The following is a 27,339-nucleotide window of genomic DNA, read 5'->3' on the forward strand; positions in this document are numbered from 1 at the left end:
CCGCGCCGCACCCGCCCGGGCCCGGGGCAGCGCGAGGGGCGGAGCGCCGCTGACGAGCTCGAGGAGGCGGGCGCCCCTCCCCCAGTCGCTCGGGCTCCTCGCGAGCGGCCCGCGCTGCCGCGCTGGGCTGTGTCGCTGCCCGCGACCCCTCGCACCCTGCCCGGGCTGGGGCGACGCTGCTCCCACCGCCACACTCCCCCGCCTGCCCCCGGCGCGCCGCCCCCGGGTCGCCGCTCCCGCCCTGTCCGCCACTGACGCAGTCCGTGCCGCACCAGCTCCAACATGGCGGCGGCGCGGCGCTGAGCAGCGCGGGGCGACGAGGGCCGCCAGCGGGTGAGTGGCGGCCACGCCGCCGGGCAGCGCCGGGCGCCGGCGTGGCCGAGTGAGGGCCATCGCCCGGGCCGCGCCGGGGGCTGGGCGGACGGTGGAGGAGGAGGTCGCAGCACCGCGGCGCTTGAGCCTCGGTCACGGCGCGGGTAGGAGCTCCGGCCCCTCCCGGCCGGCCCGGCCGCCGCTTCGGAGCGGGCCTGGGGCGGCCGCCCCGCACTGCCCCCGCGCACATGCCCCTCGCACATGCCCCTCGCAAGGCCCGGTGGCCCGTGTGCGGCGGGCGGGCGGGCCGCGGCTCTCGGCGCATCCCGGGTGAGGGCGGCCCCTGAGAGGGAAGGGGTGTGAGGAGCTGTGAGCGCGGCCCGAGGCAGGCGGGAGCAGCAGGGGTGGGTGAAGCAGCGCAGGGGCCTGGCGCACATCGCGCCGGGGGTCGGGTCTGCCAGGCCGGCTGTATCTCTCCGCAACCTGGCGAGACGCGGGTCTGTGCCCGCAGCGAGCGCTCTGGTCGGGCTTGGGTGCTGCTGGGGAGTTTGAATGAGTCTTCCCTCCTCCCCTAGACGGGGAAGGAACAGGGCTGTCTGCGTGCCACATGTTCTCTCCCCTTGCAGGCCTCTCCTAGGGAAGTGGAGCCTGCAGGAGCTACCGTGTGTGGTAGGAAACTCCTCTGCCTCTCCCTTTTAGGGGTTTCCTGAGGCGTTCCTACGACTTTTATGAGTATTTGAATTTTGTTTGCAGCCATGATGAAACTATAAGTACTTCGTATATATGGCTGTACTTTGAGGCCCTGAAGAGGCTTTGAAAGAGAGAGACTTAAGAGAAAAAGTAGTTTACTGAAACGGTGGACAGAATATCTGTTGTAGTGCTAAACATTGCCTTTCAGTTCAGTCACAATTAGAAAATTTATCAGTAATTATAAAGTCACTTTCGCCAGTAGTTTCCTAATGTTTGTCTGGTTAATTATATTTAGCAATCATCTGAGACCTGTTTTAAGAGAAGCATCAGACCGTTATCTTACATATAGTCTATTTTCTAAGATGCATATTTTTTGAGAGAGTGTTTTGGGGGTTTCATGTTTTTTTTCTATATTGCCTGCAGAAGAGACTGTTTTTTGGGCAAGGATAAATATTCCTAGGGTTTTTTTAGGTTGGTGTGGTTTTATGTTGGTTTTTTTTCTTCTTTTATCTTTTTCCCGCCGTTTGTTTCCCATTGCATTGGGGTCCAGTGTGGCTCAAATTTTTGGGTGCTACCATGATAAAAATATGGTAAGAATTTGGAAGTTAGACATGATTTATGAAGTATTAGTTTGTCTAAACTCACAGAGCTTGCTTTATCAGTTTGTAAAAGTTATTTATAAATATTTCAGAAATAATGTAGTTTTCTGTATGTGAAGTAGATCTGAAGGGGAGTATAAAAAGGATAGCAGCATCAGTACTCTGAGAGCACCCTTTGGGACTGTATTTCTTATTAAGACTTCCCATTCTTTCCATCCTCTTCTGTGAAACAAATGTAATTTTTTTAATTAGCTAGAAGTCATCAAGCTGTTATCAAGAGAAGATTTGGGTTTTTTCCCCTCATAGGATCTCAGAAAATCTGGGGATTATGAGGGAATTTAGAGTGAAGAATATGTAATGGAGTGGACGATTTTCCATGTGATGGTAATTTAGGGGCCATCTTCCATTTGGAAGCAGAGTCAGTGGGTGCCAGGGGAAAAATCTGGCCATCTTCTAATGCAGTGAGGTTTAGGTCAGAGGCTGGGATGAGGCATAGAAAGGATCTAGAGGAGTAGAGAAAGGAGTAGAACATGAGAATAAAAGATGCTACAACAAGGTTTTTTTGGTTATGGTTGACAAATGCAGGTCAGCATTCAGAGCTGTCTCCTACTGCTGCAAGGTTGTCTTGCATTGCTTACGCTTGTCTTTCATAACAGGTAGGAGAGGATTCCACTACTGAAATTCAGTTTGGGATTTACATGACTTGGAGATTACACCCCATAAAAGGTTTTTTTCCCCTTTCATACAAAGCATAAACTTGTCTTTTCTTAGCACTTTTTAAGCTTTAAAATAAAAGTTCATGGCTTCAGGCTTATGCAAATTCACACCAACAAGTGCACTTATTTGTGCACAGACCTGACAGAAAAAACACCTGTATTTTTTCACAAACTGTAACACAGGAAAAAAAGTACTTTCTGCATAAATTAGATAATGGAAAATCATGACTAAGACTTGACAACAAAGATTTTTACTTGCAAGTGACAAGAATGTGGTTAGATATTTTAACATTTTTCATTGTAAGTATCCCTTTTCTAGAAAAATAATGAGGATGAGCCAGTTGGAACATGTATTTCTGTTTAAACAGTTTCAGAATACTGCTATCTTCTCAGCTGAATCTTATGCTCTCCCAGCTGAGGGGTTATAAGTGGGTGTGCATTCCTTATACTGTAGTACAAGAAGACTAAATTCATGTTCATAATTTCAAAAAATCGTACTGAAAGTGATGTAAGTGAACTACCGGAGTGGTAGGGTTAGGTGTATGTCCTGCATATTTAGTCAGGACCTATCTAAGGGTGATATTTGTTTAAGTCTCCCTTGCCTCATGTCCATGGAAGACAACAGTTGATATTGCCAGGTGTCTGATTCCCTTTTTTAGATGGAAACAAATCCTGTGTCAGTAGTCCAGTAAAGACTTCTGACATTACTGTAGAGGAGGAGGTCTGGTGGAAAGTGGTGTCAATCCCTTTTTGCCTGCAAAAATGTTGAAAGTTTTATTTTATGGTTGGCTTTTTTTTTGGAAAGGGCAGTCAGATTGAAAGCTTTTAATGCGTGATTTTTAATGATGGCTAGAAAGTCTTCCTGCATAAATTTTATAGACCTGTGTAGAAAGCAAACATTTTCTTCTTTTCTTATAGGTGTGTTAAATTCATGTGATTGCAAAGACATCATCCTAAATCTGAAATGTATTCTAGTGTAGTACCTTATTCCTGAATCTGACAACAAAAGTCCTGTGTTGCTGATTAGTGAAATGAAAAAAAATTCATTTCCTTAGATGTCACTGCTGCTAATTCAGAGTTTTCAGATCGTGAAGTACAGAGGAAAAGATGGTGGCGTTTGGGAAAAAATGCTGAGGAAATTATGGGGATTGAGGGTTGGTCTGTTTAGGTTTTTGTTGTTCACATCTTTGGTATCATGCTAACACAGCTGCAAGCTCCGTCACAGGAATGGAAGTATGAACAAATTTCCATGTCTCCTATTTCACAGTCATAAATTCACTTCTAGTTTAATCCGTACTGGAATGAACATGTAACATTTTTAGTCTGTGTTTCTGCCTTCACTTTAAGCTGATATATGCTGCTGCTGTATCTTTCCTTGGGGGAAGGAGGAAGGGGTTGCTTTTATGCAGCCAGGTATCCACTTGTATGCATGCTAAACATGTGGGTGTGGGAACCCTCAGTTGTAGTGTCAGCCCACATTTATATTGTCTTCAAGTGACGGCAGCCACAGCCTTAAAGAATATATGTTCAGTATTCACTTTGTGCATTTGCATTTTCTGAATGCAAAGTTTTGCTTTAAAATGCATTCCTGGAGATTCTAGATGCCTGTCTTTGAAATATGTATCAATGTAGTTTAGTCTTCCTGCATTTGTAGATGGTGTGAAACAAAATGGTAGGAATGTGAATTTATGTACTTTATTGTTCACGTCATTTGGACATTGAATGAAGATCAGTGCAGATAATTGTAAGTGGATGCAAGGAAGCCCATACAAAGGCCAGACAAAGGAGAAATTCAAAATCTGGAAGAATTGGTGATGACAGGGAAAGAAGTGAACGAAACTATATCTTTTTCCTACTAAATATGTCTTTGCATACTATTCTGTCCTGTACTGGGACTGAAACAAATCAGTAGTCCCATGACTTGTTCAGCGCAGTTTTAAATAAAGTTATTTTTTCCCTCCTATAAAACTAGGAAATACTAGTGGAAATACTACAGCTGCTTGCTGTCAGCTTCTTTGGGATGCATGACACACTGATCCTTCAGTTGATGTGCATCTGTGAGTGCTTTCTAGCCTGTTCAATCAAAAGGTTCTAGTATGTGTTAAAAAGTATTATTACCAGATCCCTGATAGCACAGGTGATTTTGGAAACGAAATTCCCCAATATGTGTTTTTTAAGCATATCAACAAATATCAGTGAATAACCCCTGGCAGAAAGACACTTGTGAACAGTTTGGGATAGTTACCATTTTCCATTGGCACAGATCATTTTGAAGGAGAAGAGCTGCTGGCAGCCTGGCCTTGAGCTGGCCAGCTTTATCCTGCAAATATTTAAACAAAATAATGAGGCTGATGGAGTTGTGAAGTAAGGTGCACCCTGAGGGGCACAGTTGGTGAAATGTTGGTTGTGGATGCAGCTGTTCTGACAAGACTAAGTACTTTCGGTGTATTTGTCAACAAATACCAATATGCTGTAAGCTGAACTGTAATTCTACTTTCAGACATAAAAGAAACAAGCCCCTTTTTTTTTAGATATGGTGAAGTGATGTTCTAGGTGCTTGGTTGGCTTTGGGGTTTTCTTGGTCATAGATTCTACTTAGACTTAGTAAGAGCTTCTTCAAACAGAAGGTGGTTGAGAATGATGAATGGCTTGAAAATGTCAGGATAGTACTTGGGCTGTTATTTTGTCCTTTCTTAGAGTATTGGGAGGAAAAAGTGAGCTGACTTACCGAGATTGTCCTCCTGCATAGCACATTTTTTTAATGTATGTATAGTGAGCATCTTGTGGGTTGACATCAAATTCATATTCCTTTCAATAATGAAATTCGATCAAGGTCACAATTTAAAAATGCAAGGTATTGAGGGTTAAGAATATCCACATTCTTACTGAAAATAAATTTTGAGAGAGAAGTAGCACAAGTGATTTAAGCCCTATTGTTATCAGACATGTAGTGCCTACTGAGCTTTACTTGTAATTTTCTGCCTTCATTTTTGGTATTTTCTGACTTTGTTCTTGGCATATTTATGGTGTTTTTCTTTGTTGGTTCTGTATTTAGCATTCAGACCCCTTGTACTTGCTTTTAATACAGACAGGTTTTAAGTGATCAGTATGTAGAAGCTTGTGTTTGGTGTTACATACTACATCAATAGAAATTATTACTTTAAGGCTCAAATATTTGTAACTTTGTAGTTTTCCCTGTAGTGCATCAGGAAAAGGTCTGGCTAAAATAACAGTGCAAAGGATACTTAAGTGTATTGGAGAAGAAACACTCACTTGACTTGTGAGGTAGGTAGGATAAATGTCACTGATATCTTGGCCTGCTTTTCTAGGCACCATGAGCTCGAGAGTGAGATACATTTGCTTGGCTTGGTTTTTGTCTGTTCAGGGGGTTTATACCCACCCATTGCCATACCTGTCATTTAGAATCAAATGCAGCTGGTGTTTAGGGGATATTATTGGAGGATTTAGGGAAAGTGCAAGGTGCGTTGGAGGTAATGGTTAGAATATGGACTAACTTTGTTTGTTCATGAAACAATGTAGAGGTAGAAGAACATCAAATTGAGAAAACTTGGTGGGAATATGGAGTCGGGTTAATTCTTTATTCCCACTTTCTCTTTCCCATCCTCTGCAAAACAGCTAAAAATTGATTGACACAGGTATATTTATGTTTATTTCACAATTCAGTTTTAGTCATCATCAGTGTTTGAAATAAAAATTGTGTCACAAATTTAGATAGTTGTAATTTAATTTGGCTAAAATACTGTATATGAATGTTAAGGCATACCTCTACATCTCAAGCAAATTGCTTGTAAAGCAGGAAATTCCTTCTCACTTAAGCACTAGAATTAAATGCTTAAAGTTTGGGTACAAGCAGTCAATCAGTTGTGGTACTGATGCTCCTTAGAGGTCTCAGTTCAGTTAAAACTGTCAGTTCTAGCACCAAACAATATTTATTATAACATTTATTGTGAAAGGTTTCCTTGAAAAAAGTACCCCGGTGCAGCTGTGTAGTCTGTTCTGCTGCTGACAGTGAGCTGCTGGCTGTCCTTTGCCTGGTCTCAGTTCTGAAAGCAGTCTGTCCACTCCCACCTATCTCATCCCCTCCCTTGGCCACGCCACCGCCTTCCTTGCACTGCTCGAAGTCTGGGCAGCAGTGTGGTGACCTGGGCAGCCTTCTGCTAACCTGATGGCATTGACGTTTTCAGCTATGGACATTTTCTCTATTTGTTTCTGTGCAAAATTGGTTGTACTAATAGGAGAGAAATGCTAATTCAATTCAAGCAGACTGAGATAAGCCTGCTGCTTTTGACCAGTGTCTGGCTTGTGTGTATGAATATATTTGTTACACACCTGGAGAATATCTGATGAGATTCTGCATTTTTTAAAGTCTTCACATGCTAAAAATTACATGAATAATTAACTACCGAGTGGTGTTTAATTTAAACCAGTCCTGCATTGATCTTGTGATTTTTGCTGTGTAATCTTACCAAGATGTTAGGAGTGACAGCACAAGTAGAGAAGATATAGGCTCACATGATTACACTGCTGTCTTGATTTCTTACTGCCTCTTGTTCATATGCTGAGGGTGACAGATGGTGACAATTGAATTTTTCAAGGATGTTCTGTGGTACAGCTATAAGTGAAGCTTTAGGAGAGATGTGTGCAGTATGTCAGCTACATTTGAGCTATGTTTTCTGGCAATAAATAATTAGGACTGAAAATGTATGGATTATATTCCGAATTCTGGAAAAGGAACTCCTATCTTACAGATCCTTTTTCTGTCACTGTTTGTTTTTTTTATTTCCTCAGTCTGAAGTAACTCCAAGAGGATAGGGATTTAGAAAACAAAAGAATATGGTTGTACATAAAGTTGGAGATGCAAATGGAATTAAGACATAGCTTGTTACACAAAAATAAAAGGATTTGTATAATCTAAGGGAAAATTTGCATTAAAATTCTCTATAAGGAATCACAGAATCATTTAGGTTTGAAAAACCTCTTAAGACCACTGAGTCAAATAGTAAATATAACAGTACCAAGTCCACCACTAAACCATGTCCTTAAGCAGCACTATGCATCTATACATTTTTAAATGTTACCAGTGATGGTGTCTCAAGAGATAGACAATGACATAAAAGGAAAAGAAACAATAAAGAGCCAAAATAATTTAATTTAGCAGAAGAGTTGTGGAACAGCTACACCGATGTATTTTTTTTGTCCAGAATGGTTTAGATTCTAATTGATGCAATGCGTGGTAACTGCCATGACAGGAATCCAGGAAATACTGAATTTCAAAATTGGAAAATTGGATGCTAAAGTCTTGCCCATACCTTACAGTATCTTTTCCTTTTGTATTTCCCCACCTGAAATATGGCACTCAAGTTTAATGTTATTTCAGCAAACATGAGGAAAATCACTCATTTGGGACTACAATGCATGAAAATTACCTAAAGTACTTCTGAACTTCTAAAGTTGTCTCAACTTCTTTAACATGCTTACGTTTGCTGTCTGGGGTTTTTTGTTTGCTTTTTTGCAGTTTTTATTGACTTTTGTATTGACTTACACATTATTTCAGTACACAGAAGAAAAATAAATTTTTTTTTTATTACTTACAGTATTTAGACTTCTGAAGCCATGGGAGTAAAGGTCCAGAGACCTCGTTGCTTTTTTGACATAGCCATCAACAATGTACCCGGTAAGGAAATGAAAATATTGATTCAGTAGCATGATACTCATATGAGATATGTATAAGAATAATACAAACGCCGTTTAACTTCACAATAAATATGGTGCTTTTTTCTCCTAGCTGGAAGAGTGGTCTTTGAATTGTTTTCAGATGTGTGTCCAAAGACATGTGAGAATTTTCGCTGCCTTTGCACAGGTTCGTAGATTTTACTGTTTAATCTATAATTTTTATTGTAATACCATGTTAACTAGTTTGATGTCTGTTATTTTTCCTGACATTTTCTTAAATATGAAAATAAGTTCAACATTGGTTCTTGACACCTCCGAAGATTTGGCTGATTTTACATACGATCATACACATGATGTAGAGTCAAAGCAGTTGTAGTTTTGCCTCAGTATGTTGCTGGGACTATATACTAACCAACTTTAAATACAGGCACAGTAAGCTGATTTTCTGTTACTAGCAGATAGTACTGTTCACATTATATAACTTCATCCAGTCTTGAAAGATAACCAGCAAGAGGTCAACCATGCAGACTTACTTTTCAGTCTTATGATACTTTGAGGAACTTGAAAGGTAGTGCTAGTATTCATCAGTTGTTTTTTCTGTTATTTTAATTTCTTGATGGAGACTGGTGTTTTCTACTCCTACTGAAAGTTTATTTCTTGAGGAAAATACTCAGAAGGTTCTCTCTTGGAAACATTTACAAAACAGAATTATTTTCCTGTGGACTGCAGACTTTTGTTGCACACGCTGACAGCTTAGTAAAACTTGAGCTTATTGTCAGAAGAATAATTTCGTGAATGCATAAATAGTATACATACTTTCTGTCTTCAGCTTTTTCTGTGTCCTTTTCTTCCAGCTTGGTTGTGTTTCAGGTCAAGGGTCTGTGGCTGTTAATAGCGAATCCCTCAGCAGTACTAATACGATCTGATTCAGGTGTGGATACATAATTACATTAATGTTAACTAGAACATGTAGTACGCCATTCAGGATGTCTGCAGGAATGTAGATTTTACCTGATCTGACATTAGGTTTACTGGCACAAAATCAGATTATCAAAATTTATTAACAAATTTGAACTTTAATGATTTTTAAAGGCTGTGACTATGTTAATACATGACCATGGCATTCTTGATCTGCTGTCAGCTGCCCAGAAGTCAGATTATTGAATAAAGATGTTACTCCCTGCTACTGCCTTAAATTTGTGAATTGAAGTCTTTGAACAGCATTTCAGGTCAGCAACAAGTATGACTAAGTTCATCCTTTGTTGCTGACATCCATAATCAAATTCAGATCCTGAGCTATTTTGCTGCCTTAACACATATAAGAATAGTGAGAAAAATATGCAGGAAGTTTATGATATTGGTCATCAGCAAACAAATTCAAACTTTTAATTTTTATTTGTTTTCCTTACTCATCTTTTTTTCTGGCAGTTTTGAAAAGTGTGTGCTGTCTCTGTGAAACAGGGATCAGCTGCATGTTTTCCTGGTATACGCCAAGTTAGTGGAACATATGCAGCTTCACATTTATCAGAGTTCCTATCAAAAGTGGGGGTTTTTTCTGGCTATTCAAATCCGTATGGAGACCAGTCTGTTACAGATTAAGTTCACAGGCAACTGCCCTTGACAAAAGATGCCAGTTTAATGGCTCAGGATAAGATTATAGGAAGATACTGGCTAACAGTTTGCCAGCACAGAGAGGAAGTGATCTTCCCTGAGAAGTCCCACTGATTACCTGACTGTTACCTTGAGGCTGTCTCTGCTGTTCACAGGACCCACCATGAGCCATTCATCTTGCTAACTCAGCAGAAAACTTATCTCTTTTGAGGGTAGCAGGGAAAGGCCATTATGTTGTAGCTGAAGCATAATCTCATGTAAGGGAGAAAGATGGCAGTTGTCATCATGAGCAGGGAACGGAATGAGAGTCCTTCTCCTTCCCCCTGCCTCTTTGGCTTTCTTACAAGCTTTAATGATACCTTAACCTTGCTGTGTTTTAACTACAGATCTGAGTGTTTCTTGCATGTTTCTGAGCAATACCAGTTATAAATGTAAACTGAATGTTTAATTTCAGTCAAACTGCATGGAAGAGACCAGAGTTGTATACTAATGTCAGTAAGGAGTTCTTCTGGTATAACTGTAGAGACAGTGTAGTTTCTGCAGTGCTTTCTTAAATGGCAGTTTCTTACTGGTATTACAGGTAGGTGTCCGCCTCACAAGCCAGTTTTTCAGAGCATAGTAGATGATTTTGGTTAAGTGCTTATATAGCACTTTTTTTGTAATGAGGATTCTACAGATGCAGAGAGTAATTTTTGGTTTTGTTCATTCTTTTCTTTAGGTGAAAAGGGTACAGGAAAGTCCACCCAAAAGCCATTGCATTACAAAAGTTGTCTGTTTCACAGGGTTGTGAAAGATTTTATGATCCAAGGAGGTGACTTCAGTGAAGGTATGATGTGAACCTTTAAAGAAAACTTTAATGCTTATGCAATAAAACATAGCAGAAGTTCTGTATAGAGCCATTTACTTACATTTCTATTGTCTGACAGATATCCCTGTTTTTTCCCTTTCTTCTGAGAACCTTTCCATGAAAACTTGTATCATAAACTTCTATACATGCATGCACACACATGCACTTTTGCTCTGTTATCTCAAGTATTCATAAAACTAAATACCTCCTATTGTACCTGCTGCTGGGAAATAAAGAAACAATGAAGACTGTTGCTGAATACATGGGAGAATACTTTCTTTTTTTCCAAGTGTTTTGCTTTTAGATTACAAAGATGCATCTTGATTGTGTTGCATATCTTGAAGAATAATGTCAGTGACTTGGATGCAGGTATATCAGTATTATGAAGCACCTTTCACATAATGTGACTCTTTTAATCATTACTTTAAACTGTTACTTTTCTTCTTTTAAGGAAATGGCAGAGGAGGAGAATCCATTTATGGCGGCTTTTTTGAAGGTAAGAGTTTTATCAGTCTGCTCTATTTTGGTGTTAAAATAAATCACCTTTACATTCTGTAGTCTCTGTTCTGTAAACCTGAATGCCATTTTTTTAAAGATTTTGTCTGGTCTTGGAGGCCTTTGTCCTGTTTAAGTTATTTTACTTTTAAGATACGAACCATTTTAATGAATGGAAAACTAAAACTGAACTCCTTTGTATTTGTCCCTTTTACCAGATTGACATTTTTATTGCTGATTTTAGACATTTACTTTTGGCTTGATCAGCTAGCTAAAAGTTGGCCAGTCTTCTCTTTGAGGGAAGAGGAGAAAGGTGTGATGGGGTTGGGTTTCCTTGCAAATTTTTATTTAAAAGAATGCATAAAGCCGTGCTTTCCTGAACCCAAGATGAGTTAATGAGCTTTCAGTTTCCTCGCCGTCGTGGTTCTTTCTCAGCCGGTGTTGCAGAAGAAGTTATAGTTGCTGCATTTCTCAGCCTGTGTTTGTCCAGGATGTAGCGAAGCATCTCTGTTTCTTGGAGTGGTTGTTGTATTACACCCAAGCCCATGTGATGGGTAGCTACCACCAGCAGGCGAGGTCAAGCGCCTTTCCCCTCCCAGACACTTTCTTTACCATTGATCGTTGTCCAAGCTTGCAGCACACAATCAAAAGAATTATTCACTGCTGTAGTAGGGCCAGGCTGCAATTTTATATCAGACCTTGAGCGGAACCAACAGTTTGCAACTGCCAAAAGAGAGAGGAAGCCTTACCTTGCACTGAGTCTCTGATCAAGCTTTAATCTGATCCAGCTTGCTAGAATGCCTAAAGGTTATTGCAGCAAAAAAATTACATACTTCCATTTTAGTGAGTGGATCCAATTAAATAATTTGGCAAGCATCAGAACCAACACAAATGAGTAGCTAGGTTTGAGGAAATATATGGCTGGGAGAGATGGAAAGATGAGCACAACTTCCACTTATCTTCTGGCAGTTGCAAGCTGGCTGTTCAATTTGGCTGGCCACAGTATGAAACTGAACTTGTGGAAAGTTTTGCTTTTGTGGATCAATTAGCCCACTCACCATAGGATTAGATTGACATTTGATGCTATTGTACAAGTGATTGGAGAGTGACTGGGATTGTCCCTTTCATGGCTAGTGAAAGTAGCATTACAGTTAATTGTACATTTTTCTTTGTTAATGCTTGTTCCTGCCACCTGTATCTGAACAGTATTGAACAAATGTCCTCGTCTGAAGAATTTCCTTCCCCCAAAAGCCTTTTTGCTGCTTTGGAAAAGAAGGGAGAGGATTATCTCTTACAGGTGTCTTAAATGAACAATAGTGATTACATTTTACACTTTTTTCATTTCATAGTTTCATTGGGATTTAGTTTGAACTATTATCAATTATTTCCTCATAAGAAGTAGGATTCATTAAACTAGTTTTCTTAATGGGCAACTTGATAAATTCGTTGTTTGGGGTTGCTATCAAACTGGATATCCATGTGTACTAAAAAATAAAAAACAACAAAATGCCTGAAAATTAGAGATTTATTAATACTTAATACACAGCTTCTGTTCCAAAGAAAAATAGAAAGAGCAACAACTTAAACATCTCTGCTAATGTTGGTAGGAGACAAATCTTTTGTGCAAGAATACTAAATTTTATTTTTTTTCCCCTCAGGCTATAAACCATTGATTCATATTTCTCCTTGTTATATAGAATGAACAGAATAACATGTTTTTTAAATAGCTGTTATTTTTAGTCTATTTTTAATACAACTTCTCATTCAAGTGCCTAGTACATTTATTTAATTAGGATGAATTTACTTAGACGATAGCATTTACCTAAGCATATATGGTATGCTTAAAGTAACTGAAAACACTTTCTTTAGATGAAAGTTTTGCTGTAAAGCACAACAAAGAATTTCTTCTTTCAATGGCCAACCGAGGGAAAGATACAAATGGTTCACAGTTCTTTATGTAAGTATTGAAATGTCTTGAAATGTGTATATGGTTTGCTATTTGTAAGCTGTAAAGGGACTCCTTTTAAATATTGAAGACTAGCTCCTGTGCAAAGCCAAAATTGGTGGTTTTTACAAAGTTGCCTGGAAGTCGCCGTTTTCCTAATGTGCTTATTTTTACCCTGTCTGTGTTTAGTGTTAATTTTCTGTGCAAAAGGGCTTTTGGTAGTTTTCAGTAGCTGTGTTCTAACTTGGGCAATAAAGCAAAACTGTTAGTTCCTTGTAGAATTCTTAGTACTCTAATGAAGTGTTTTCTGGAAGGAAGCAAAACAGCTCTGTGGGCTCTAAAAAGTAGTAGAGAGCTTTTTTTAATCACAAAATAGCTTTCCAATACAGTCTTATTTATAGCTAAAACTTAAAACACATTGCAGTAGACTCTTTTAAGATCTAAATTATCTACAGAAAACATTCTCAAAATACTTCACTCTTAGCCATGTTTCATGGCCTTAGTTAACAAGTTGTGGATGTCAGCATTAAAACCTTATTTTGGGGTTTCTAAATGATCATTGCTCCAATCATCCTAGTTTTCTACTCTGCCATAACTGACGTGTATGCCTTAGTAATGCTAGTACAGGGGAAAGCTGAGAGAGAGTCAGTTCTCTTCTGTGTCAAATAATCTGTACATGCAGATACTTTTTCTTCCAGTGTTTTCTGGTTATTTTCTAATGTACAGAAGATTATTTGCATTTTTCCTGCAGATTTTTGTATCTGTTCGTGGTAGTATTTGTATAATTTAACAAGTAGAAACTGATGATTTTATTTTACTGAAAAAACCCTGAAATAGCACATAAATTTTTAGCCAGAATCCTCATATAGGATATAATAAAAGTGTTTCATTGAATAGGTAGTTTAACATGTAAAACATTAAATATTTTTAACTGCACACAAACTTAGAATGATACATACTGGTTTTGTTCAATTTTTTTTAGTGCACTCAAAATAATGTTCACCTTCCTATGTGTAGATGACATGCTTCAAATGCTGGCTGCTTTTCACTAATACTGATTCTGTTTTTCTCTTTAAATTAAAATCTGGAAACAACAGAACAACTAAACCTACACCTCATTTAGATGGGTAAGTATCTCTTTCTTTTCCTTACATTTGTTTGGGGACCGCCTCAAGAAGATGAAGTGCTAAGAATACTTACTTTTATTTGCATTCTTCAGGCATCATGTTGTTTTTGGACAAGTCATCTCAGGTCAGGAAGTTGTGAGAGAAATAGAAAACCAGAAAACAGATGCATCTAGTAAACCGTATGCTGAAGTACGCATACTGAGTTGTGGAGAGTTAATTCCAAAATCCAAAGGTAAAGTTGAACTGTACATGAGGTAATTTTGCTTGTTTTCTTCCATGTTGGTTGCTTATAAAAATATTTAGGAACTTACTTGTGATAGATGATGGCACAATTGGTGAAAAGGTGAATAACGTTGCAGAGCAATTTGTCTTCTAAAGAACTTGAGTTGTTGATGCAAAAGACATTAAATAACAGTCATACATGCTTTTTTTCAAAGCTTGTCCTGTCTTGAATTTTCTTATACTAGCTAAGTTTTAGTACAAAGCTGGCAAGCACTTGACACATCAAGTAGAGTGCTATGTTAAGAAGATTGGTGGCAGTATGACTTCATTTGCTAACTTCTGCTTCTTGGAAGGTATTGAACTTGTTTCAAGTTGCTTTAAGGCAACTCTTCAAAAGAGGCACTTAGATTAGAAAAGCCTGGAATTGGCCCTTTAGCTCATACACTTTATAAGTTACTGTGAGCTATTCTTAAAGAGGAATATGACAGAACCTGTCTCCCTTTCTGGAAGGGATGTCCTGCTCTGCCATTTCAGAACTGAACATAGTATGAGAGCTTGGATGAAGCCTTATTTTCTAAGAGAAGCAGAATCTAAGATCTTCCTGTCACCATGGAGAATCTCGCTGGTGGAAGCATCATTCAGGATGCTTGTTTTGTAGTAACTATGATAGAGGATCATCCTGCTATTTGATTTGTAGCATGTTCTGTTGATATGTACTGTGAAGGATTGCACCAAGGATATTGAAGCACAACACAAGAATAATGGTTTGTTTGGACAAAGGAAAATACAGGCATTTGAACTTCAGCTTCTTGGTTTTTCACCTCCTTTTTGTTCACATGTTGGGATATTTGGCAGAATGACTTTGGCATCTGAAGTGATCTTTCCAGTATCACAGAATTCCAACCAAAGTTGTCTTTTGGCTTCTGACTTCTGAAAGGTTCTAAGTTGTGCTGTTTGTTAAGATACAATTACGTTTTTTTTCAACAGTACTTAGGAGCATGGCATCTCTTAGGAAAGGCACAGGTGGTGTAACTAGAAAGTAAAACAGTACAGATGCAGGATGGGTGAAGCTAGGGGATGAGATACACACTTCCATAGATGTCTTCATCAGATTGCCACATTCCCTTTGAAGTCCACTCTAGAACACTTGAATGACTAAATGAAATTTTTGGCACTGAGCAGTCTGATGAGTTACAGCCTCTAGGTGGGGCTTTAAAGTGTTTGTCATCCAAAGAGTGAAAGAAATAAATACAAAATAATTGGTTTTCTCTCTAACTTCTCTTGAAAGAGAACAGGCTTCTGGAAGGATTTGACTTGCCTTGCCTTGCCTTACGCATTTGTCTGTGTCCTTGTACCTCTGACTCAGTACTACTGTATTCCTGGCAGCTCTGATTCCTGTAGCTGGCCTGGTGTGCCATGGAGGGAAATTGATGCCAGGGTGATGGGATAGCCCACTCTATAAAGGTATAAAGCTCAGTTCTAGATAGCAGTGGGCAGTAGGAATGTTTGGAGAACAAGAAGCCTTATGCACCAGGATCAGGCACGTGAAGGGCAGAGCTGAGTGTGGGTGAAGACGATGGCTCTGATGGTTACTAATGCACAGCCAGCCTGATAAAAATGCTGCATGACAGACCACGGTGGAAGTTCTCATGTGTGGAGAATCCTGCTTTGGAAAGGGGAAGGCTCTGTGTGGGACCTCCAGTGGGAAATGGGCCGCTACTGTGAGATGGCAGCATGGCTGGAACTGTTTGCTAAATGCCCAGCATGGAACCACTGATGAGCTGTGCCGGCCTGAAGAAGTGGAAATAGGAGGAACAGTGTGACAACACATCAGCTGAAGTAAATTTGCCAAGCTGCTGTCCAAAGGTCACAAGTGGAGCAGGAGAGGCCCTTGGACTTGTCAGTTAATGGAAGGGGAATCCAGATAGAAGGAGCAGTTTTTGGGACACAAGATCATCAACAGAGAGTCATCTAACAGGAGAACTATTTGTAGTACAGTACTATGAAAGGCAAAGTGGAACTGGTTTTGTGAATTATGAGGCAATTACCAGAAGATTGCTTCTAAGAGCTTGATTTTAAGACAAAGGAATAAGGATATTGCCTGTGAGGGAACTACAGTGATGAATTTCTGTGGGAGGGTACATTAGGATAGCAAGGGAGTCTTAAATATTTATTGTATGCGTTTGTCTGGTAGGCAACACAAAGAAAGGGATTAGGTCTTTATGGGATGAAAATAGAACTCATACTTGGGTTTAACAGGGAAGCTAAGATGGCACTAGCAGAAGGATTCACAGTAAAAGCAAGGTGTTTGGTGTGAATACTTTTATCGTAGGTTAAAGTTGAGGAAAGATGATCTGATTTTTGGGTATCACGATGAATAGCCAGATGAAGTGCTTTTTGAACTATGTAAATTATCTCCTTATGTAGAAGAATTGGATTTATTTAGGGATGAGTGGATGATGACTGGGCTATGTTGCTGGATGCTATAAATTGAATGATAAAATGATCACAATCACAGTATTGCAGAGGCCTAGATAAGAAGCTTTTAATGTGGGATCTGGGAGGATGATCACCTAGGAAAGTGGAGTGTTTGTCACATTTTCCTTTGTTTTTCTTTTTTTTTAGCTCCTTAAAGTTGGAGGAATAAGTGAAAATGGGAAGATTAAAAAAATTATAAAAAATAATTTCTCTGGCCAAGTGGTATAATTTTTAGAAGATCTTAAAGTTCTAGGGAAAATCTTAAGATCTGGGGAAGGAAAAAAAAAGGAAAAAAGCAAAGTATTAACCGAGTATTTAGAAAGGTTATTACTGACTAGCTAAGCTAATATAGTTCACAAGAAAAACTGTGGAACAAAAACTGTAATGTTAATTTTCTTAAGGACAGGTGGAAGTTTGGTACCAGTTTTGTAGAAGAGGTCCTAATCAACAAGCCTGGCTGCACTGTGTGTGGTCATACACCTTTGCTGAAACAAAGTCATCTGGGTCACATATCAAGACTGTAAAACACTGACATTCTAATTCAAAACCAAAAAAAATTAAATGGCTTTGGGCAGTGGGCAGTTTTTAATGAGAACCTCTAGTGAAGATTCCTCATGAAAAGTGAGATTCTAGGGAATTCTGCACAGAGCAGTGCTAGGCTTGATTCATGACCTTCATTGATGTTACAGATGTCCCTGTGGAATCACTGCTTGTATAAGTGTGCTTTCTGCAATTAATGTAGATTATGGCTGCATTCATAATTTATCAGGTTATTTGATTTGCTGTAAAGTAACTATTTGCTTGTCACTGCTGTGAATTAAAAGATGATACAATTTGTTCTAAATTTTATGCCTAATCCCAAATGTTTTCTGGCCAGGTCGTTTCTTAATTTTGCACTATGGGGCTAATGTAAGACTTGCTACAGTCCCTAACCTGCTGAGACACAAAGAGTACTTGTCTGTGTCATGCAGCATGGTCAGGTAGTTCACAAAGTCTGGCAAATACTGTAGGTCACCGTGAATGGAGTAGGAAGTGATGTATCTATTTCAGATGTGGTCATAAGTTGAAAGCTGATCCTGAAGGTAATGAGCTGGAACATTTGGACTGTACATGTCTGTTTCTTGATGACCTTCATGTCCCAGGATTGGTCTCATTTGTTGTAATCTGTAGTTGGACGGTACCAGGTTGGTTCAGTATTCAAAATAACATTTGCTGCTGGATAAGAGATAGTTAGATGTCACCAGAAAGTATATCCAAACCCTCTTGTCAGATACTCTGTCTTTGTTGTGTAACTCGTTCTGGCCTTTTTCGTTTTGTTTGTTGTTTGGGGTTTTTTTTCCCCATGTCATTTCACTCCCTACCTGCTGTGTGATTTCCCAAATACATCTGCCCTTGCCTGCTTGCTGCGTGGTAAGAATCACATCATATTTGTTGAGGTAGTTGCTCACTAACTTGCCTCCAGTTCTATCTATTACTTACTCACTTTAAAGTAATAACTTTAACATACCTGAACTAGTTACAAGAATGCAGATAAAACTGTCGCACATATTGACACACTTAAAACATATGCAGGAGGAAGAAAATACAGGAAATCACTGCATTTATTAATGCCTTGTTCAGGCATTTCTGAAATTGAGCTTGGAGATACCTTGTTTTGCCTGAAGGCATGTAGGAAACACTGTAGTGCAATGTAAGGATTTTTTTCCTTTGAATGGACCAAAACTGAGGGTGTAATAGATCAGAAACATTTATCTTTTTGTATTCTTAGTATTTAGCGGTGAGGTGAGATTCTTCTTTTTGTTTCATTGTCACTTGGCCTACACCAGGCTACTTCAATTAAAACTATAGAAAAATGTTCCGTTTCCTTTTATAAATATGTACTTGTTATGTTCTGTAAATATATATGTATTTAGACTATCTAAAACTGATACAAAATATTACAGAGACATTTTTTAAATATAGTGCTAAAAGAAGGATGTTGAGCAAAAGCTGGAGAGAACAGAGAGCAGGTCTCTTGGTCTGGACCTACAAGAAAAGTCAGAAATATAGTGAGATGCGTCTTTTGGAAGCATTTTGCAAGAAGTCCTTAAAACATCTGATGAGAACAAGCTGATTTCAATCAGCAGGCTGCCCTAAGCTGGTAAGACTACTTGCTAGTTTATACTGCACCTGGAAATGACTGGAAGACCAATATGCTCTGTGAAGGATGGAAGTTTTTTAGTTGGTTGTCAGTCTTTTGTTAGTCTGTATCAAGTGAGGCTTGTGAATAAACACATCGAAAGCACCATGTATAAGTTGCAGAACTACAGAATATTTTGAGTTGGAAGGGGCCCACAAGGATCAAGTCCAGCTCTTAAGTGAATGGCCCATTTGGGGGTCAAACCCATGACCTTGGTGTTAACACTGCGCTCTGACCAACTGAGCTCATCTCAGTTGTCACGCAGCTGTGACTTGTGACGGTGGTGCTAAGCTGAAAAATGAATGAGATTTACTGCAATGAGATTGAATTTCATCCACTGTAACAGTGTGGGGATTTGGTAACGATGTAAGGTGGAAGAAAGTATCCATAAAGAGTATAACCATAAAGACAGAGGCAAAGATTGTTTCTGTTGGGATGTGCACCATGTATCTGATACAGTTCCGTGAATTAAGCTCCACCTAGCTTGTTGTCACCCAGAAGTGCTATCTCAGCCTGTTTGATTGGAAGCGAGTGTGCTGCATCACTGTGAAGAGGAAATCTTTCACCACTCTGTATCACTGCTTTCTGAATGTAAGACCTGACAGAATAGGATAGTGAACTAAGTTCAGTGAGTACTTGGTTTAGTCTGTGCCTCTTATTTTCTGTTTCAAAATTTCTCTTGTTAGTGATTTGATGAAGTCAGGTGAAACCTGAAGCTAAAGAAATTTTTTTGTAAACACTCTGTAAATAAATTTTAAATAGTTCTTTGTATGTAGCTTATGTTGTATAAAACATCATCTGAAAACTTATATGGTTCTACAAGTTCTTATCAGTATAAATTTTAGACTTAAAGTTTCATCAATCCAAATTCTGAAAATGTCTTCTTTTTCCAGACGTATCCTTTATTGCGCTGTGGAGAAGCAGTGTTTTCGCCAAAATTTCAATTTGTTCTTGAGGATTTTGATGAGTAATCTCATGAGTCAATTTTAAGAATCTGAGGCAGATACTGCATGAGATGATTTTTCTGAGATTGGTTTAAAAGTGTTTGATATTAAAATGTGTCTTTGCTATTCTGATTTAAAGCCAAGAAAGAAGAAAAGAAGAGACACAAGTCATCTTCCTCATCCAGTGACTCGGAAAGTTCAAGCGATTCAGAATCATCTTCTGATTCATCATCGGATTCTGAGAGTGCTTCAGAAGAGAAATCTAAAAAACGAAAAAAGAAACACAAAAAAAATTCCAAGAAACATAAGAAAGAAAAGAAAAAGAGAAAGAAAAGCAAGAAAAGGTCAGTTTTGTGATTTGTTTTCTGTTACATGTACACCATACCATTCTCTTGTCTTTCAACTACAGACTGCATTTCTGTAAATTAGCAAAGCAGGTTTCACAGTCTGGGAGATAGTTGGTTTCCATACACAAGAATGAATTTTCTGATATGAAAGGGTAGTGTTTGTGTGCATATGTAGTGCATCTTGTAAGGGAGTAAAGGAATGGACTAAGACTTCAGTTGGCTTGGGAAGTTGAAGCAGTGGTAGGTTTGAAATGGGTAGGGATGATTTGTCACTGTAACTTCTGTACAATTCAGTTTGAATCATATGCAGTGGAACTTACAAAAATGTAGTATGCAGGGATACAGCAAAATTAAACATAAAATTAATAAATTAACATACTTAACAATTTTTTTGTCTGATATGCCAAAACTCTTGCCGTTTCACTGGAAGATAATAAAATTTAGAAAGCACTCTTGCTCTTGTGAATGTTATTTTGGCTCTAATAGTTTTGTTATAGTTCAATGTGAATAGAAGTTGTCAGTGCAAGTCACATTTTTCTAAGCTAGCAGTGAAATTTAAGAAACGTTCACTTAGGGCAGTGCTGCCTAAACACTGTTTCTGTGCACCTAAGCCCATTTCACAGAAGTTTGTAAATTGCTTGGAATTATTGTAGTCTGTGGACAGTTATATATGCTAGTGTAAAATCTGAATTTTAGTCTCCTCATAGTGTTTTGAAAAGAAAATAAATGAACAAAAAGTTGTATCTAAATGGAGAGCATGTGTGTGTTCAGTGTTGCACCATTGGAATTAGTAGATTAAAAATGTTGGTCAGAAATCTACTGCAGTTGTATATTTTGGATCAAAGATAATCATGAGGGGAAAAAAATTGCATCTGAAATAGCTCTGTTTTCTGAGATTCTTGCAGTATCATGGTATATTGAATTAAAAGAATTTCTGAATTATTTAAATAGAACGAAAGGTCTTCCCTCATCCAAATAACTCATTATGCATGTTTTCTACACAAAAATAAAGCTCATCCAGTGAAAGTGAAGATGAAAACACTGAAGCACAGCCATTATCTACTGTCCGTCCTGAAGAAATTCCTCCTGTACCTGAAAACCGGTTCCTGATGAGGAAAAGTCCTCCTAAAGTAGATGAGAAAGAAAAAGAGAGAAAAAGCAGAGAGAAGGAAAGAGAAAGGTAGTATATCTGGTTTAAGTCTGGCTATGTGCTGGCAATGGTATGGTCACATTACTGTTTTAGAACTCTAATATTGAATCTTTTTTCATATTAAACAGTTCCATGTTGTAAGCACTGCTGGATGAAAAATAGATTTCTCCCTTTATTGGAAACTATTGTCTTGGTCCTAGAACAAAGGCTTAGTCTTTGAAAATGGTTTTAGTGAATAAAAAATGTGTAATGACTGGCTCAGTTTCATTTAGAGTGCATTGAAACTGTCCAAGCTGAATCTATAATTTATTCTGTTTTCATGGAAAAGCCTGGAAATCTTGTAAATTATTGCAGTCATAGATCTGAAGTGTAGATGTTACTATCTGCAGTAAAATAAAATTGTGTGTTTTCATTTACTTTCTGAAAAGGTTTTAATATTGATTTTCCTTCTTTTTTAATTGTACAAACAATATCACTCTTTTAAAATTATTTTTAGTAATCTATCGAATTCACAGTCAACGTACCAGAGGAGGCTGTTGGTCACCAGATCTGGAAGGAAAATAAAAGGAAGAGGACCAAGGGTAAATGTTTATAATCTGTTCTTCAAAATAAACAAGGTGGTAGCACAGTCTCACTGCTGGTGTTACTAACTGTATTCATTGGGACAGTTGATTTTAAAAAGAAAAGTGCATCATAATTGATTTGGATACTGAGGCTTGAAGGAGGACAGAAAAGAAAATTAAATTATCTGTTTGAATTCTGGGTCTGTTTGAAGAAGGGGGTGAGAAAAAAACATAAAAATGCTTTATTTAAGTTAATGTGGTAATATTTAAATTAGTGAATGAAATTAGCTCTAAAAGGGTTCTAGTGAACACAGAATCAGTAAGAAATCAGTTCCAGGAATGTGGGGAAGACTTCTCCCCTTTTTTGCCGGGGGAGCTGTCAAATTGACACTTTTAATACTGTGAAGCCGTAAGCTATGTGCTGCATGTAGCAAATATTTTTAATAACTGAACTGTCTATCCCTCAAATTTTCAGTAAAATCCTTAACAAGTGTGAAGTATTGTTTTTGCATTGCCTGTCAAAGATAAGAATTTTCATTGTTAGTAAACAGCATTAGCATTTGTTCTAATTAAAAGTGGCAGAAAACTTCTCATCAGACAACAAAAATCCTGAAGTAGAAGTTACCTTAAAATCAGTTATTTGATCAAACACTTTGTATTCCTATTTTAGTTGAGTGTGTCTGATACATTTTTCAGTAAGTTATTAACTTGTCAGTGGAAACTTGGTATATACATGTGAAATGTCATGTTAGGTGCTGTGTAGAACTGACTGCCAGGGGTGAAAATCTTTCTTAAGTATCACAACACATCAAATTCAAGCTTAGGCACAATTTTCTCTTTTTGCCTCCTAGCGTTACCGGACGCCTTCCAGATCCAGGTCAAGAGATCGATTCCGGCGCAGTGAAACTCCTCCACATTGGAGGCAAGAAATGCAAAGAGCTCAAAGAATGAGAGTGTCTAGTGGAGAAAGATGGATAAAAGGAGACAAGTAAGATTATTTCTTTCTGGAACATCTGCATATGTATTGATTTGTTTTGTTTTGCTTTCTGTTGTTTTTTAATTTCTTTTTGTTTGGTTGTTTATTTAGAAGTAATACCTGTCAACTGGGATTTTCAATTACAATTTGCTTTCAAAAAAACAGGGGGCTGACTTGGTTATTCCGTTATTAAATTGTGTCTGACTTTACCCATACTACTGTAAATAGATAATTATTAATATAAATGACCTGATGTGAAGTTTTAGTTGTGAAGCTGTCTTACTTCTGGCTTAATTTTCAGCATAGAGGCAATTGAAAACATTTAAAAGATTGTATCTTTTTCTCTCCAAGGAGTGAAATAAATGAAACCAAGAAAGATAATCAAAAGAGCCCAGGAAGAGGAAGAGAGAGAAAAATATCAGACCACAGGCAAGTTTCTGAAAGTCCAAGCCGAAGAGGGGAAAAAGAGAAGAAAAAAGATCACAAATCCAGCAGTAAAGACAGGGAGACAAGAAGAAATTCAGAAAAAGATGACAAGCATAACAAAAGCAAGGCCAAGAAGAGAGCTAAATCTAGAAGCCATAGTAAAAGCAGAGAGAAATCAAAAAGTAAAGAAAGAGACTCCAGGCACAGCAGACATGATGAAAAGAGACTAAGATCAAGAAGCAAAGAGAGAGACCATGAGAAAGGTAGAGAAAAAGAAAAGCGCTATGATTCTAGGGGGAGAGAGAAAGAAAGAAGCAGGAGCAAGGAGAGAAGTAAAAGAGCAGGCTCAAGAAGTAATGAACAAGAGCATAGGAAGAGCAAAGACAGGGAGAAACGCAAGTCAAGAAGCAAAGAGCGTGAGCATGCTAGAGGAAAACACAGTTCCAGCAGCAGAACACGGGATCGAAGCAAAAGCAGAGATAGGGGTAGGAGAGGAAGATCAAGAAGCAGGGACAGGGATCGCAGTAGAAGTAAAGACTATTCAAGGAATAGAGATAGAGAAACAAGAAGAAGGGGAAGATCAAGAAGCAGAGAAAGGAGAGGTACACCAGATAAATACAGAGGAAGAGAAAATAGGAGGAGGAGAGAATCGAGGAGTTCAGAGAGGGATGAAAGTCAAAGCAGAAACAGAGAGAGATATTCAAATAGGGAAAGTAGAAGCTCATATAAGAGGAATGATAGTGAAAGCCAAAGGAAGAGGCGTTCAAAAAGCCGTGAAAGTAGTAGTCCTGAATCTAGCAGAGATAAGAAGTCTAGCAGAGATCAGGATAGAAGTCCAGACTCAAAAAAGAGACCAAGTAGCAAAGAGAGAGAATCAAAAAAATCATATTCACGCAGCAGTAAAGAAAAGGAAAAGACCAGATCCTCAGCAGAAAAAGAAATAAACCAAAAATCAAAGAGTCAGGAAAGAGATCATGCCCCCAGTAAGGATAAAAAGTCTGATCGTGAAACAAGTCCTGGAACAGATGATGACAGGCATGGATGAGTTTGTGGACTTAATGTTTCCATTGTCTCAAAGTTTTAGAGACATTTTGGGGAACGCCTTTTTTAAAGATGCGGACTTCAGTTTGGTCTTTTGATAATCTAAAACCTGGATCATTTGTACTGCTAAAGTTTTAATAAACTTGAAATGAAAAACAAATTGTGTGTAATACAGTGTGCTGTGTTTTAAATATTTCATTGGATTATGTATCCTTCTTGTGTGTTGTCAGCTAGAAAGGGAACTTCCATGCCACTTTTATTTTTTACCTGATGAACATAGTTCAGTGCAAGCAATGGCTGCCTGCGAAGAGGCTTGTTCCATATATGAAGAAGAAAGCTGCAGATATACTACATGTCATCTTAAAGCTAGGAGAATATTGCGAGGTGTCCATTACTCCAGTCTTGCTACATCTGTATTTCAGTAGGTATAAATCCTAAGGAAATTTATTTATAGAGGTAAATTATGTTAGTTTTTATTGTAATCACAAAGTGAATTAATTTAAGTAAGTCTTTATTGTTTGTGCTTCTGTCTCTGCCAGCAGTAGAGTTCTTTGATGTTGTAAGGCAGTCACCTGTGTCTGGGAGTTACTCCTTGTCCTAAAAAAAATTTTTAAGTGCTCATCAGTGTAACATTTTTCCCCTGTAACCTTTTTCCATTCCATGCTTTCATGTTTGTCTGCTGCAGAAATGGACGCTTCAGACTACCCTGCCTCAGTTGCTTAATTAGTGGATGCACAGAGATGAAACAGATTACCAGAATTTACAGTGGGGTCGGAATAAGGAACCAGGAAATCCTTTCGACTCTTGGTTTTTAACAAGTCCGTGAGAAAACTCTTGCGGTGCTCCAGTACTGGTTTTTGGAATAGTTGAAACAATTTCAAGTCATGCTTTAAGACATGCTCTTAAATATTTTTTTTTAACTTAAATTTGCTTTCTTCCCTGTTTCCCCTCATTCTGAAGACCGTACTGTGAATTCCTTCTCATTCTCTACTATGCGTGTCCCTCAAACCGATTCCCTCCCTTTTCTGCTTTCCTCTCCTGCCTCTAGGTCCCATCCCAGTTTGTATTTCACCACCACGCCCTCATGTGAAAGAGAAGGAGGTTGGCTTGTGTTGCTGCAGCAGTGCCCCCGTATGTGCAATCCCCAAAGAGCAGCCGGTTCGTGGTAACTCAGTGCAGTGATCCGATAGAGGATAGATTTGGTACAAACCCCAACACTCCTTCCAGTCCTTGAGAAACTATTCACACCTAAGACTGGCAAATCTTGAAGGTCCTGAGGGGAAGTGACAAGCATTAATCTTACGCTGTGTCAAAGCAAAACAATATTGTAATAGTTGAATTTTTTTGCCAAATCTTTCACTGGATGACACAACTTGCTTTGACTGTCTTTGTAATGAGCTTGTCAACGTCTTCACTTTATAATCCACTTTGTGATCAGTGTGTGTTTACAGCAGATTAGGAGAAATGCTGAAACTTGCTTGACATTGTAATCCAGACAGTTGTTATTCTAAAGAAAAATAGCTGTGTCTTGAAAGCAAAACAAAACCAAGGATTGTGAACAACATAAGCAATGTTTTTAAAGGAAGAAAACTAGAACTTTGTAGAGTTACTTTTTAGCAGAATAATAAGTGGAGCTGCTTTGGCTGTCAAGTGCTTTTTTACTTGTGTTTTAGAAACTTCTGTGGATTTTGCATTTCAGTGGTCATTTTATGCAGAATGTTTAAAAATGTTCCCAGGTCCACATGTGGGTGGATGACACAGTTGTTATTTAAGAGAACTTAGAGGAGTGAACCAAAGACCTGTATAGTGGATCTCTTCTGTCTGAACTCTGTAGGACTTTGGAGAAGTTGTAGTCCTATTTTGGGGGACTGTAGTAAGATAAAGGTAGGAAGTTAGGCTTCAGAAAATTGTGTTGCAGCTTAACCGTGCATTTATGCTATGCATGCCATGTGCTTCGGAGTCTCATTTAAAAACTGTTTGCAATGTTGTTTCATTATTTTTAATGGGGCTGACACACGAGCAAGCTATTGCTGAAGAAGTTTATTTGCACTACTGGGAATATTCTTGCCAGTATCACTGAAGCTTGTATAAGCATGCAAACAAAACAATCCACAACTATAGTGACTCTGCTGTAGAAGAAGGGGAGAAAATGCAGGCAGTCCAGCAATACAGCAATCCATAGAATTTTTTTTTAATTGTCTTTATTTAAAATCTCAAGATGGAGATTATATCCACTTGTAATTTGCAGTTGCAACTACTTATTTCAAAAGATGCACTTGCATACCCTTTTGTATGGACTTTGTTACAGTTCAGAAAATCATTTGTACAAGTTAAATGAACTTTAATTCTTTCATAGCACATTAAAAATTCATCTGAGTTGGTGGCACAAAGCCCATTTTCTTGGTTTTAATGTACTTTGGTTTTGTTTAAAAGCTGGTTACACTAAATTGCAGGTGGTGGGATACAGTTGCCTGTATTTATATTTGGTGGTAAATTGGTTTAGTGCAGAGCACTTTGTTTAGACAGAAACACAATTGCAGTCTTGTACAAGGGAGGGTTTACCAGATTTGTGCTTTTCTTTATCAAACTGGAAATTGAGAATGTTGATTAAGACCTTGGTTGGACTAAAGCACAATCCCAGGGACAGCAAGATGTCGCCAAGCACTACTCAGTTCTTGCTGCCTTTGTGAGGAGGCACTGACTACTGCTCTTGCAGTCCTGGAACTGTTTCTTCGCTCAATAACAGAGCTTTCCTGTTTCCAGCCTCACCAGCCACCTTGTGCTATAGTCACAGTATAGCTCAGTGTCACAGGTCGTTCATTGGCTTTTGCTCAGAGGACTGATCTGGAAGAATTTAAGTATGCCAGCGGTAGTAAAAACAATGCTCATGGTCTTTCCTTGTGAATGCGAAAAAAAGTAGTAGAGTACAGCTTTTTCTGCTGCTACCCCAGAACTGATCTTACTCCAGGGAATTAAT

The 27,339-nt window shown here is 38.6% G+C and overlaps 1 protein-coding gene across 2 annotated transcripts; it reads left to right on the top strand.

Moving 5' to 3' along the window:
• Nucleotides 1-83: 83 nt before the first annotated feature.
• PPIG (peptidylprolyl isomerase G) lies at nt 84-24,522 on the top strand. 2 transcript variants are annotated; one of them, XM_042041374.1, is made up of 13 exons: nt 84-333; nt 7,933-8,012; nt 8,124-8,198; nt 10,341-10,448; nt 10,921-10,965; nt 12,834-12,921; nt 14,007-14,036; nt 14,129-14,268; nt 19,999-20,203; nt 21,219-21,386; nt 21,853-21,937; nt 22,771-22,907; nt 23,247-24,522. In XM_042041374.1, the coding sequence occupies exons 2-13, from the start codon at nt 7,952-7,954 to the stop codon at nt 24,364-24,366; spliced, it is 2,262 nt and encodes a 753-aa protein (XP_041897308.1). In that variant the 5' UTR covers nt 84-333; nt 7,933-7,951; the 3' UTR covers nt 24,367-24,522. The 2 variants fall into 2 exon arrangements, with proteins under 2 accessions (XP_041897308.1, XP_041897309.1); XM_042041375.1 differs by lacking the exon at nt 84-333 and adding an exon at nt 623-642.
• The last annotated feature ends 2,817 nt before the right edge of the window (nt 24,523-27,339 follow it).

The sequence above is a fragment of the Corvus kubaryi genome, unplaced genomic scaffold, assembly GCF_017639235.1.
Source record: "Corvus kubaryi isolate FWS band 111438036 unplaced genomic scaffold, C.kubaryi_AGA036_p1.0 37396, whole genome shotgun sequence".
Classification (NCBI taxonomy): domain Eukaryota; kingdom Metazoa; phylum Chordata; class Aves; order Passeriformes; family Corvidae; genus Corvus; species Corvus kubaryi.